General features: G+C 55.8%; 3 protein-coding genes across 5 annotated transcripts; 1 reads left to right on the top strand and 2 right to left on the bottom strand.

Annotated features, from left to right (window-relative positions):
* Positions 1–231: 231 nt before the first annotated feature.
* On the bottom strand, positions 232–1,566 carry KRP23_8199 (Protein OS-9-like protein; the record flags this gene model as incomplete). The annotated part of the gene is made up of 1 exon (XM_067893611.1): positions 232–1,566. The coding sequence occupies one exon, from the start codon at positions 1,564–1,566 to the stop codon at positions 232–234; it is 1,335 nt and encodes a 444-aa protein (XP_067743124.1).
* A 415-nt stretch (positions 1,567–1,981) lies between these two features.
* Positions 1,982–8,782, top strand: KRP23_8198 (uncharacterized protein; the record flags this gene model as incomplete). Of its 2 annotated transcripts, none has more annotated exons than XM_067893609.1 (1): positions 1,982–8,782. In XM_067893609.1, one exon carries the CDS (start codon positions 1,982–1,984, stop codon positions 8,780–8,782), a length of 6,801 nt encoding a protein of 2,266 aa, XP_067743123.1. The 2 variants fall into 2 exon arrangements, with proteins under 2 accessions (XP_067743123.1, XP_067743122.1); XM_067893608.1 differs by having other exon boundaries at positions 2,816–8,782.
* Positions 8,783–9,063: 281 nt separating this feature from the next.
* KRP23_8197 (Transcriptional activator Myb) lies at positions 9,064–10,668 on the bottom strand (the record flags this gene model as incomplete). Of its 2 annotated transcripts, none has more annotated exons than XM_067893606.1 (4): positions 9,064–9,330; positions 9,394–9,567; positions 9,643–10,264; positions 10,340–10,668. In XM_067893606.1, the coding sequence occupies 4 exons, from the start codon at positions 10,666–10,668 to the stop codon at positions 9,064–9,066; spliced, it is 1,392 nt and encodes a 463-aa protein (XP_067743120.1). The 2 variants fall into 2 exon arrangements, with proteins under 2 accessions (XP_067743120.1, XP_067743121.1); XM_067893607.1 differs by having other exon boundaries at positions 9,394–9,564.
* Positions 10,669–10,707: the final 39 nt, after the last annotated feature.

The raw sequence follows: 10,707 nt of genomic DNA, 5'->3' as shown, positions 1-10,707 counted from the left end.
ATGCAGCGTAGCATATCTTGTGCCGTCAGAGCTGTTGCTGCTGCTGCAGCTACTGGACGGAGCTGCCATGGTCTCCGCAAAGACCTATTGCAAACTGTAGAGGGCGGTGTACGTCGGAGGGAGACGCCACCACAATGATTCGGTCGAGATGCAACATTCAACACCGGGATAGCACTTCGAGGTTTTGCGCCGGCTGGATCTTGCCGCTTGTACTTGATCACATAACGCTATCTACTCGAGCGATGGCTCCTCGGGCGCGACGGGGATGCAGTGCAGGATCTGGGCCTGCGCGTCGCTCTTCTGCTCGTCGTTGATGAAGTGCGGGTGGTCGCACAGCACGGGGGACGACACCTTGACCGTGTAGCTGCACGTCTGCGTCTCCTTGACCGTCAAAATGTGGTGGCTCGTGCCGCCCTGGCTGCAGTAGTAGAACACCTTAGCCTTGCGTGGCGCGCGACTCTCGAACTCCTTGCAGAACGTGCCGTGGTCGTACAGCTCCAAGTACGCGGGGCGAGACACGTCGTGCGTCGCGTCAATGTGCTCCGAGACGAGCGCCGCGCCCGAGCGCTCGAGCTCGCGGTTGCCTGCTGCATCGAATCTCCCCAACGAGAAGTCGGCCGTAATCCGACCATCTCCGTCTCGGTGATACTGTCTCAACGACCGACCGAAACAGAACTCGTACGTCCACCAGCCCTCGTTCCTCGTCACACAAGTGCGAGTGTCCTCCAGCGGTTGCAACAGCGAGCGCACCGTAAACAAGTCGTCGTCGTCCGCGTCCGAGTGCTGCGGGTCGCAAAACACGCGCGAACCCACCAGAAACGCCGCAACTTGTCGCTCACCTCCGGTGGGCGAATCGTCTCGCCATTTCACCGCAGAAACTGCGTCGTCTCGAGCTGTTGCACTGCAAATAAACTGCACTTGGATCTGCTGCTCGCCTTCGCCGAACGTTTGCGTGAACAGCGGTTTGTGGTGGTTCTTGACGCGGTCCTGCGTCTCGGGCATCGCAAATTGGTCGAAAGTGAGCGCCGACCGGCTCGAGTCGGACGCAAAAGCGCCCAATTCTTCCACTTCGTGGTCGGCAACTGGAGGTTCCCCCCGGTTAGGGTCTGCAGTTGCGCCAGTTGCGTCCACTTGCACCTCCTCAATTTGCGCGAGACTCACGCGACGCACCAACCGTCCAGCACAAACTTCGTAGACCCAGTGGGTCTCTCTGTCCGTGTACTGGACGCACTTGGGTCGCACTTTTTGGGCCGCCGCGCGCGCGAACGCCAAAAACGCATCGGTGTTCACTTTTTCCTCCTTCTCTTTTGCAGTCAGCGAATTTGTGTCGAAATAGTCCTGCTCCGGGTCCGCAAATGCGGGCAAAAAGCACTCAAATCGCTGCCCCGACTCGGTCGTCATGAGCTGCGAGCGCAATTTTGTGCCGTCCTCGGGCGGCGAGAAGGCCTCGCGACTCGCGTGCAGTTGCACAACATACGAGGCGTCCAGGGAGGAAGCGAAGGGTGCCGCGGACGCTGCAGAGGCCGCAGTCAACGCCCCGAACGCCGCGAGGAACCGCCGCGTCATCGCTAAATCTCGGATTCGCGTGACCTTAAGTGCGAACTTAAGAGTGTAGCCATGATCTCGTATAAGTACGAATAAAGGCAACTTCAACATGAAGTTGCCTTTATTCGCAATGCTATCAATGCGCAAGCAGCGTCAGGTTCTTCTTGCACACACTCCGTTGCACCTCTGTCGATCTTCCTTACTGACATGGCATTGCTGGAGTTTTACGCGACGAGGAGCGTCATGATTGCCCTATATAAAGTCCCGGCCGGTGCGAAACGCCCTGGAAGGTCTCTGCGCTCTCAAGTGCATTCCAGAGTGAACTGCCCAGGAAGGAGAGGTGGAGAGGTGGGCGTACGTCCCGATGGACCGGTCTTCTTCATGGACCAACGCTGGTCGCAATACCGATTTCACTCCTCCGAGTCGCGTAGCTCGGATGGCCGCTCCGAGTCCGCGTCCGCCATCAGGTAGCACAGCGGAGGCGGTGGCAACCGCTCGACGAGCTGAGTACGGCACTGGAGGCAGCATCCTCCCCGTACTGCCCTCCGCGAGTCCAAACGCGTCCAAACGCAGCAGTTGGACGACGCCCGTCGACGACGAATTCGTCCAGTCCAGCAACGAAAGCTTCGCGCCACCTCCACGACGCGCAGAAGTTGCGTCCATGGCCGCTGCAAGACGAACGGAGCCTGCCCACCAACATCCAGTGGACGGTCTGTTCGCGTCCGAGACGGAGCAGGCGCAACTCGCGTACATGGAGCAAATGTACGGAACCATCAACTTGCTGAATGCCGAACTGGAGAGCGAACGCCGTAGCAGAGCTGCTCTTGAAGCAACGCGACCAACTGCAGCGTCCGACTATTTCTCCTTCGACGAGGACGTCGTTCATGACCCACCTGCAGGCTACCTTGTGTCCCAAACGCCCGTGGCGCCTTCCTATTCCCCACGGAAGCTGCGCACAATGCCGACGCCACCGTCGCAGACTCAGCACCGCGTTGCACGCCCGCCAGTGTCGCCCAGGTCCATCGTCAAGGGCCAAGACCAAGAGCTGTGCTCTACGCTGGGCAAGAACGCGGAGCTGCGCATCCGCTCTCGGGACATGGAGCGCACCGTGGAGAAGACGGAGCTCGAGCTCGAACTTGCTCACAAGCAGATGAAAATGGCCGAGCGGCGAGCGGAGAACCGAGAGGAGAAGCTGCGAGCGCTGCTCAAGGACAAGCTCAACTGGCAGAAGGAGCTCAAGGCGACGCGCGCGCAAGTGGTGGAGGAGAAAATGCGCCAGGTGGACCTGTTTCGCGAGGTGGAGGCGGCTAAGCGCCATTACGCAGCTGAGATTGAAGCGGTGGAGCAAGAGCTTCGCGCTGCTCGGGAGGAGAACGCCCAGCTTCGCACACACGCTGCTGAGATAAAGGCCCAAATGAACTTCCAGGTCCGCAAAATGGACGAGATGGCTCGCCAGGCTCAGGATGAGAAGGCTCGCTTCGTGGTGATGATCGAGGACACCCGACACCGGTTCCGCGAGTGGAAAGAAGGAGAAGCGGAAGCTCTGGAAGCTGCTCACGAACAGGCTGTGAGGAACCTCAAGACCGAGTTCGAGCTGAAGACGGAGAGGCACCAGGACGAGAAACAAAAGCTGCGCGACAAGGTGAACGACTTGGAAGTGTCGATACGGCTCTTGCAAAAGGACCGGGCGCTGTCCCCGCTCGAGCTGAGCTTACGGAAGGCAGCCATTTTGGGCAGCAAGGAGCACTCTGGTACCGTCGAAGCAGAGCAAATCGAGGCCCACTCGCGGATTCTGGAGCTCGAGAACCTACTGGCGCATTCGCAAGAGTATCAGGCTCGACAAGAAAGCTTTATCAAGCTGTCAGAGTGCACGATCTCGCGCCTCATGCAAGAGCGAGAGGTTACAGCGCTGGAGAACTTGAGTCTGCACCCGTTCGGTGTGCAGCAGCAGCTACCCCGAAGCGAGGATTTGTCGTACGACACCCAGCTGACGGGGTACGTGACTAGACGAATGTCTCCACCAAATACTCCGTCTCGGAACCACCAAAGTTCTGTCAAGAGTATCGAGCCCCTAGTTGTTCGTTCCCCAAAGTCAAGGTCTCATACCCCGAGACGAGCAGACCTAGAAGCGAGTATCGCCAGCGCAGCCCCAGTGCAAGAGCAGAATGCAATGAACCCGTCGACGAGAGAGCAGAAGTTGGTGGATGAACTCGTGCAGCTACGCAAAGAACTGGCAGAAGCGAAAGCTAAGACCGTGGAGGTGCCACGTGCTGTGGCTACCAACGACTGCGTTGACCCGGTCCAGAATGTCGACGAAGAGCGGCGTTCTGACAGCATTTTGAATCTTGTGTCCGCAGACGAAATCGACGCCGTCAGCTTCCCCGAGCAACCAGGAGAGATCGAACCAAGCAAGTCGGATGCGTGTGAAACTTTGACCCGTGAGACCGATGACCCAATCGAGGAGAATTCGATCGCGGTACCGATGGAGGAGACAAGCGATTCGGAAACGTCAAACAGTCAAGTGGACGTGCCCCAAGAAGCCAACCCTCTAGCACCTAGCGAGGTGTTGGGTGAACCTGTCACTATATGTAGTAACGTGGCTGATACAGACGAGTTGGTCCACATCTCGGAGTCGGAGATTGTGGGATGCGAGCACAATGACAGCCAAACTCTTGCTGGTGACCTGGAAGACGTCCCAGGTGAGCCAGAACTACCAGAATCCGGAGATATTTCTGCTCCGGATGGAGAAAGCAAAGGCGAACATGCTGAAAGGAGTCATGAGCCTTTATACAGCTCGGAAGGAGCAGAACCACCGGAGGTGACGGCAGAGCCAACACCCGAACAACTGGAAGGTGGCGATGTTCCATTATCAAGGGCCAATGACCTCTACAAAACTAGCGAATTGACCGCGTCGGAGGAACTCCTTCCCAACGAAGGGAATGAAACAGGGCCAACACCGGACGTTGGTGACGCAAACGTAGCCGACAGCAATGGCTACGACGAGTCCATTCAAGTCCCCACAAATGCCGCGGTGGCTGATGCAGAGACGACAGGATTGCAACAGAGTGACATCGAGACAGCTAACGAACACGAATTGGTTTGCCTTTCCGAGTCTGGGACGGAGGAGAGCAAGAACAAACACGAGCAACTTCTCGTTGATGAAATTGAAGAAGTTCCAGAGCTGCAAGAAAAGGTAGCCGGCCCTGAGGAAGAAAGGGAGCTACATTCATCGATCGTCAAGGACCTTAAAGGCGCCACTAATGATGAACTACCTGAAGAATCAACCTCAAGTGCAGATAATTTGGCTCCTGATTCGAATGCCTCTGCAGCGATTCCACAAGGAACTGGTGGAGACGACCTGAAGGAAATCCAAGTGGTAAACAACGCCTCAAATGCTGTCGAAGAAGAGACTTTAAAAGCATCAACAGAGTCTATGGGGTGGTCTGCAGAAATTGCAGTGGTCGAAGTTGAAGAGCCCCCCACTGAAGTCGTCGAGGCGTATGACGATATCTTACGAGAAATCATGCAGGAGCCTTCATCTGCTCCACACGAGCACGCTGGAGAGGCTGAAACGGAACTAGAGACGGCTATCGATACACGTTCAAGTCAAGTCGAGGATTCTCACCCGCTTGCTGATGCACCAGCGGGTGAGGCCAAAAAGACAGATGAAGTTGATGCTGCTGAGACCAAGATCACGCATGGACTACTGGAAGAACTGGAGATTACTCCTCCTGTGCTTTCTTCATCAGCGTCTCCAGAAAGTATCGTGGCTGAAGAATTTGTTACTCTGGTGCAGTGTACCGCACTTTCGCTGGTATGCTCGCGTCAGGAAAGCACCGGAACCATTGAAACTCCAGCTGCAATAGAGGATGCATCCGGTACAAATTCTGCAGCAGAGGAGCAGGATATTGTTGGTGGCGAACTAGCTGCAACTGAATGCGACCTGGAAACTCCGATTGAAGCCCCCGCAAAAGGAAATGAGGAGTTCGTGGCGGCTATGACGAAAACTTTCGCGGGGAATTTTGTAAAAGAAGTGATGGAGATGTTTGATTCCGCTCCTTCAAGCACTGAAAACCAGGAAACTCACGATGTCGAAATTGCCACTGCAAACACTGCAGTAGCTGCTGCTGAGAATGAGACGACGGAAGCTTGTACGTCGACAAATGATGCCACCGAGATCACCACTGCAGTACCCGTAGACGTATTTCCAACAGATGCTGCGAACGAAAAAGACGTTATAGATTTAGAGCTCACCTTGCCGACTGCAACGGATGAAAGTAGCACCACAGTTCCATGCGATGGACTACTAAACGACTCGCCAGAGGCTACTTCATTGATCGAAGATGACAAGTTAACTCAGCCGGATGAACCAGAAACGCCGGCAACTGCTACGCTGGAGAATGCCGCAGTTGCGGTGGCGAAAGATTTTGTAGACGCAGTTGAAAGAGAAGTGCTGGCTGCGATTCTCCAGTCGTCGCAAGAAGCAAGTTGTTCGGGTGAAGCTCAAGCCGACGGTGAGCACGAACACGAGGGTCACGAATCGAATTCTACTCGTAACATCGTAGAAAACGGCAAGGGTTCGGAAGAGTCCTACAAAGCCGCCACCGAGCTTGAGTCGACAGTGGAAGCTGCAGATGAGGTACAAACCAGTGAAGTGGTGGAGGACGGCAATGTGGAGGAGGATACCAACCCCTTTACTCCTGAGAACGCAGCTCGCCAAACGTGTTCTAACGACGATCTGGTAGATACCGCGTCAGTTGACGAGATTGTACGGGTCGTCGACGATTGTGTGGCAACTGTGGAAAGCGAGGTGCTAGCAAATATCTACGCTCATAGCTCGACGAGCTTCAGTGACAGCTTAGACGACCTGGAGCCAGGTGCGATAGAGTTTTCTACTCAAGAGATCATTTCGGACGTGGCCTGCCATTTCGCATCCCAGGCAATTGCAGAAGTCCTGACCAAACTATCTGCGCCTGCAAGGCTCGTGAGGGATGAGAACATGGCTGGCGATGAAGAAAACGGGCAGCAGACCAATGAAGATGCGGCGGACGTCGAACAACAAGAAACATCACGTGCTGAGTGCAACTCTGCACCACAAGACGGAGTCAATGGAGACGAATTCTCTGTGGAAGAACCGCGAGAGGTACCAGAGTCTGCGGAGGAAGCGAATGCTGATTCCGTGGCAACCAAGGTAGTTCCAGCCGCAGATAACGCCGCAGGTGTGCCTTCTGTTGCAAACCAAGAGAGTGGCGACATTGTGTCAAGCTCTTGTTTAGACAACGCTGACCATTTGCGTTCTAGTGAAGTAGGTCTACACCATCCCGACGGTGGCGAAGCTGATTGCAGCTTGCCGAAGGAAGGAGCCCAACACACAAGTGACAGTGAGCCAGAATCTGACGTCACCGACGCGAAACCAAGCGATACATTGAATCACCAACCAGGGATCAGGGACGACGCACCACCAGCTTTGATCGAGGAGCCACCGAGCATCCAAAAGTGTGAAGCTGTATCTGCCGAAGAGATCATACCCTCTGCAGATGCTCTGATTTCGCAGGATTCCACCTCGGCCGCGACGGAGGCTGAAGTTCCGAGCGTGGAGGAATCTGCACCAGCTTCTGATTGCGGGTCCAACGACGCTATTTCGCACGACGTCAAGGCCATTGATTCCGTGGTGGAGAGTATGATCGATACTGTCTGCTACGAAGTTGAATTTGGAGTCGACTCCCAGATCGTTGACACGAAAGACGGAGATGTCATTGTCGCGTCTTCTGATGCGTCTATCGTGCATGCGACTGCAGAGGAGCCCACTGCCGTTGAATGGAGTGATAAATCGACTGTGGTGGGCCGTGAAGCAACGACACTGGCAATTGAGGTTAGCGACTCTCTAGGTACAAATGATGCAAGGGCAGAAGACCCAGACAAACACGGTGACATTGAGCCATACGCTGCGAGTTCTTTTGATTTTCCTCTTGACGACGAGGAAGCTGTTGTTCGCCTTGCTTTGGAAACCCTTGTGGATAGGCTTACAGACGTCAACGAGGCGGATGTCGTGGCGGAGCAGCCCAGTGGCGACTTGACTTTTGAAAATGGCACGACTGCTGACGTGTCTGCAGTGGTGCTCGAAGACACTGAAGGGCTGCCACTAGAAGAAGAGCGCATAGCTCCGAGGCACCGTGCTCGATCTGTGCATTTCGCATGCGGTACCACAGAGGGTCAACCTGATCGCCACCACCAAGCGCGCCGCTCGGTTCTCCTGTGGAAGGCGCCTTTCGATCCATCGTGTACGAAAGAAGCTGTCGAGAACTCTGCAAAGCGAAGAGCTAGCAGACGACGGACCTCACGACGTGTCCTGGCCGATCTGCTCGCATTCCCAACGGAGCTGGCCAGGTTTACTACAAGCGACACGACGCTACTGGCTTACGACGCTCGCCACGAACAAGGGCAGCAGCCATTCTCCCTGCTGGACTACAGCATCCTCAACATTAATCCGCACGGCCGCCACATTCACCTCGATGACTCAGACGAGCGAGTCGAGAGCAAAATCGTCGGCAAACGCAAAACTTTGATGCAGGAATTGCACTCGAAGAACCTGGCGCTGCGCCAAATCCCGCGGTTCAACTACGTGCCAATGCGCATCAACTTCCAGTGGTCCGATTTCGTGGTCGCTACGCCAGTACGGCCCAGTAACACGAGTTTCGGTGAAGGCCACATATCCAAGTCACCGGTAGACCCGCTGCGTCTTCTGCAGAAGAAAGGGGCCAGGCTGCCGTGTGGGAGCTACGTTGTCGTAGCAGCCTTCATTCGACCACTCGAGGACGGGAACGAAAACCTGCGAGTGCAGATTTACGACTCGGAGCGAGTCGAGGAGTTCCAATTCGACTTCTCCGAGGACATGATAAAGAAGTATCACCTGGAGGCCACGGGGATGGAGGCGCAGTCGCTCGAGTTCCTCGGACACCTTGAGTTCCGACGGGATGAAGACACTATCATCATCAAGCTGCCCGAGAAAAGGGCAGAAGACGGGAGTAACGAAGTCGCCGAGCGGATTCAGAGCGAACGCACCATGTTCGCAGGTGGGGGCTCTAGGAGACGGGAGCCCAAGCAAAAGATGAGCGCTTTTCGTCAAAACCGACCTGCATCCTCACCGGCAATGACCGGGTCTCCAGAGTCATCTGCGTTTTCGACTTCTTCGCGTGACCCAAGCTCATTTGAGTCACCGTCGGGCGTGGGAGAATAGAGCGCAGCATGTTGTGGTTGTCAACTTTACTTTTTCTCATTTTTATCGGTGTGGGCCGCTTCCTGGTGACGAGTACGAGTCGTGGGCATAAGCATTCTGAGGGCATGCTTCGCACCGCACTGCCTTTGACCTATCTATTGCCACGCTGCCCTTGCTGTCACCCACTCGTGCCTACCGCGTCAATGCAGTCATACAGGAAATAAACACAACAGACCCGTCGACTCCTGGCTTCAGTTGTCACCCGACGCCGGGTCGAGTAGAATTTGCTGACTCGGCACTGCCTAGACGGACGCAACGAAGCTCTTTGGAGAGCCGTCGAGCCATTGCCGCAGCTGTGGACTCTTGAGCGTGGGTGTGATGGAGTGGTCGAAGTCGAAGGTTTCTTGCTGCAGAGCGACGTCGATTGCTGGCGGCGCCAAGCGCTTGTGGGGTGACGGTTGTCGGCCAATGCCGAAGGTCGACGCGTTCGCGTGGGGGAAGGCTACCGACACGTCTGTACGCAGTCGAGGTGAGCGACGAAGAACCCCGCCATTTTCACTGGAGATTTCCTGTCGAAGAACGCAAATGTCAGTCACGCGGCACGAGAAACTTGCTACGTGAACGTCACTTACGAATTCAAGCGTGTTCGAATCAAGTTCAGTGGGGAAGTCCAAGTCGTCGAACGAGAACTTGGTGCCGTCCGCCTTCATGAAGCCAGCAGGTGACATGAACCGCGGAGAGCGACGTAAACTGTGGGGAGGCTGCATCCCTTGAGGTGTCGGCATGCTGAAGAACTCTGCAACCTGCTGTTCAGTAGCAACAAGAACAACATTCAATGAATAAACGGCAGTACACATCCACCTGAAAAGCTGCTTTTGTACCTCGTTGAAGTCGATGTCAAGGTGCTCAAATGCGTGGAACCCATCCAAGTCGTTGAGCGAGTGTTCGCCCAAGGCACCGAATCCGTTCTTCTTGGTGTTGCGCTTCTTGCTCTTATTTGTCGTGCTCGAAACAGTGATGATGGCACTGCTGAAGTCTTCCTCCCCATTGCTCAAGAGCTGCAACAGCAGCTGCGTGTGCAGAACGCGACGAGGAGTGTCGGGCAGGAACATGCCGCTACTCTCCCCCACCGACACGCTGCCCGTGCAGATGCGCAGGTCTTTGCGTTTCCGCTTCGAGTTGATCTTCTTGTTCTTGGCCCGTTGGCCATTTTTCACGTCCTCGGCCTGTTTGATCAACGCGTTGTAGCAGTCCTTGTATACGGACGCCTGGGTTGACGACATGCCCTGCGTCTGGTGACGGAGCGCGTTGCCGGCGTTCATGGCATCTCGTGCCAGCTCCACCATCGAACCTCCAGGCGTCGAGGAGTTACTGAACTTGGCCGCCTTGTTACCCCCGACGCCTCGTACTCCCTGCCCCAACGTCTTGTTCTGCTGCTTTGCCATTCGACGCATCGTGCGTCTCATGGACGAGTACCAGTGGTTCTTGATAGCATTGTCCGTCCTGCACACAGCATGACGTTATCAGTCAGCACCTCCCCATCCTAAAAACAACCCAAAATGTAGGTAGTATTAATACCTTCCCGGAAGGAGTTTGGAGATTTCGGCCCATTTGTTACCGAGTCGCGTCTGGGCGTCCTCGATCACCTGCTCCTCTTCGGCGGTCCACGGGTCCTTCTTGATGGTCGGGTCGAGGTGGTTGAGCCAGCGGGTGCGGCACTGCTTGCCCGTGCGTTCCGTGCCGTGGTTCTCTCCGTTGAGGTGGTCCGAGATGACGCTCCAGCGCTTGGTGCCGTACTCCTCCACCAAGCGGATGATGGCGTCATCCTCCTTGCGCGTCCAGGCGCGGCGCTCGTACGTGGAGCCGGTGCCGCCGTTGCCCATGCCGTTCTTGCTCTGCTTGGCCATTGTTCGGCTCTTGTGCGGGACTGGAAGAAAGCGGATCTG

Source organism: Phytophthora ramorum (assembly GCF_020800215.1).
Source record: "Phytophthora ramorum isolate Pr-102 chromosome Unknown Phyram_PR-102_s0007, whole genome shotgun sequence".
In the NCBI taxonomy this organism is placed as follows: domain Eukaryota; phylum Oomycota; class Peronosporomycetes; order Peronosporales; family Peronosporaceae; genus Phytophthora; species Phytophthora ramorum.
This window is presented reverse-complemented; position numbering and strand designations above follow the sequence as displayed.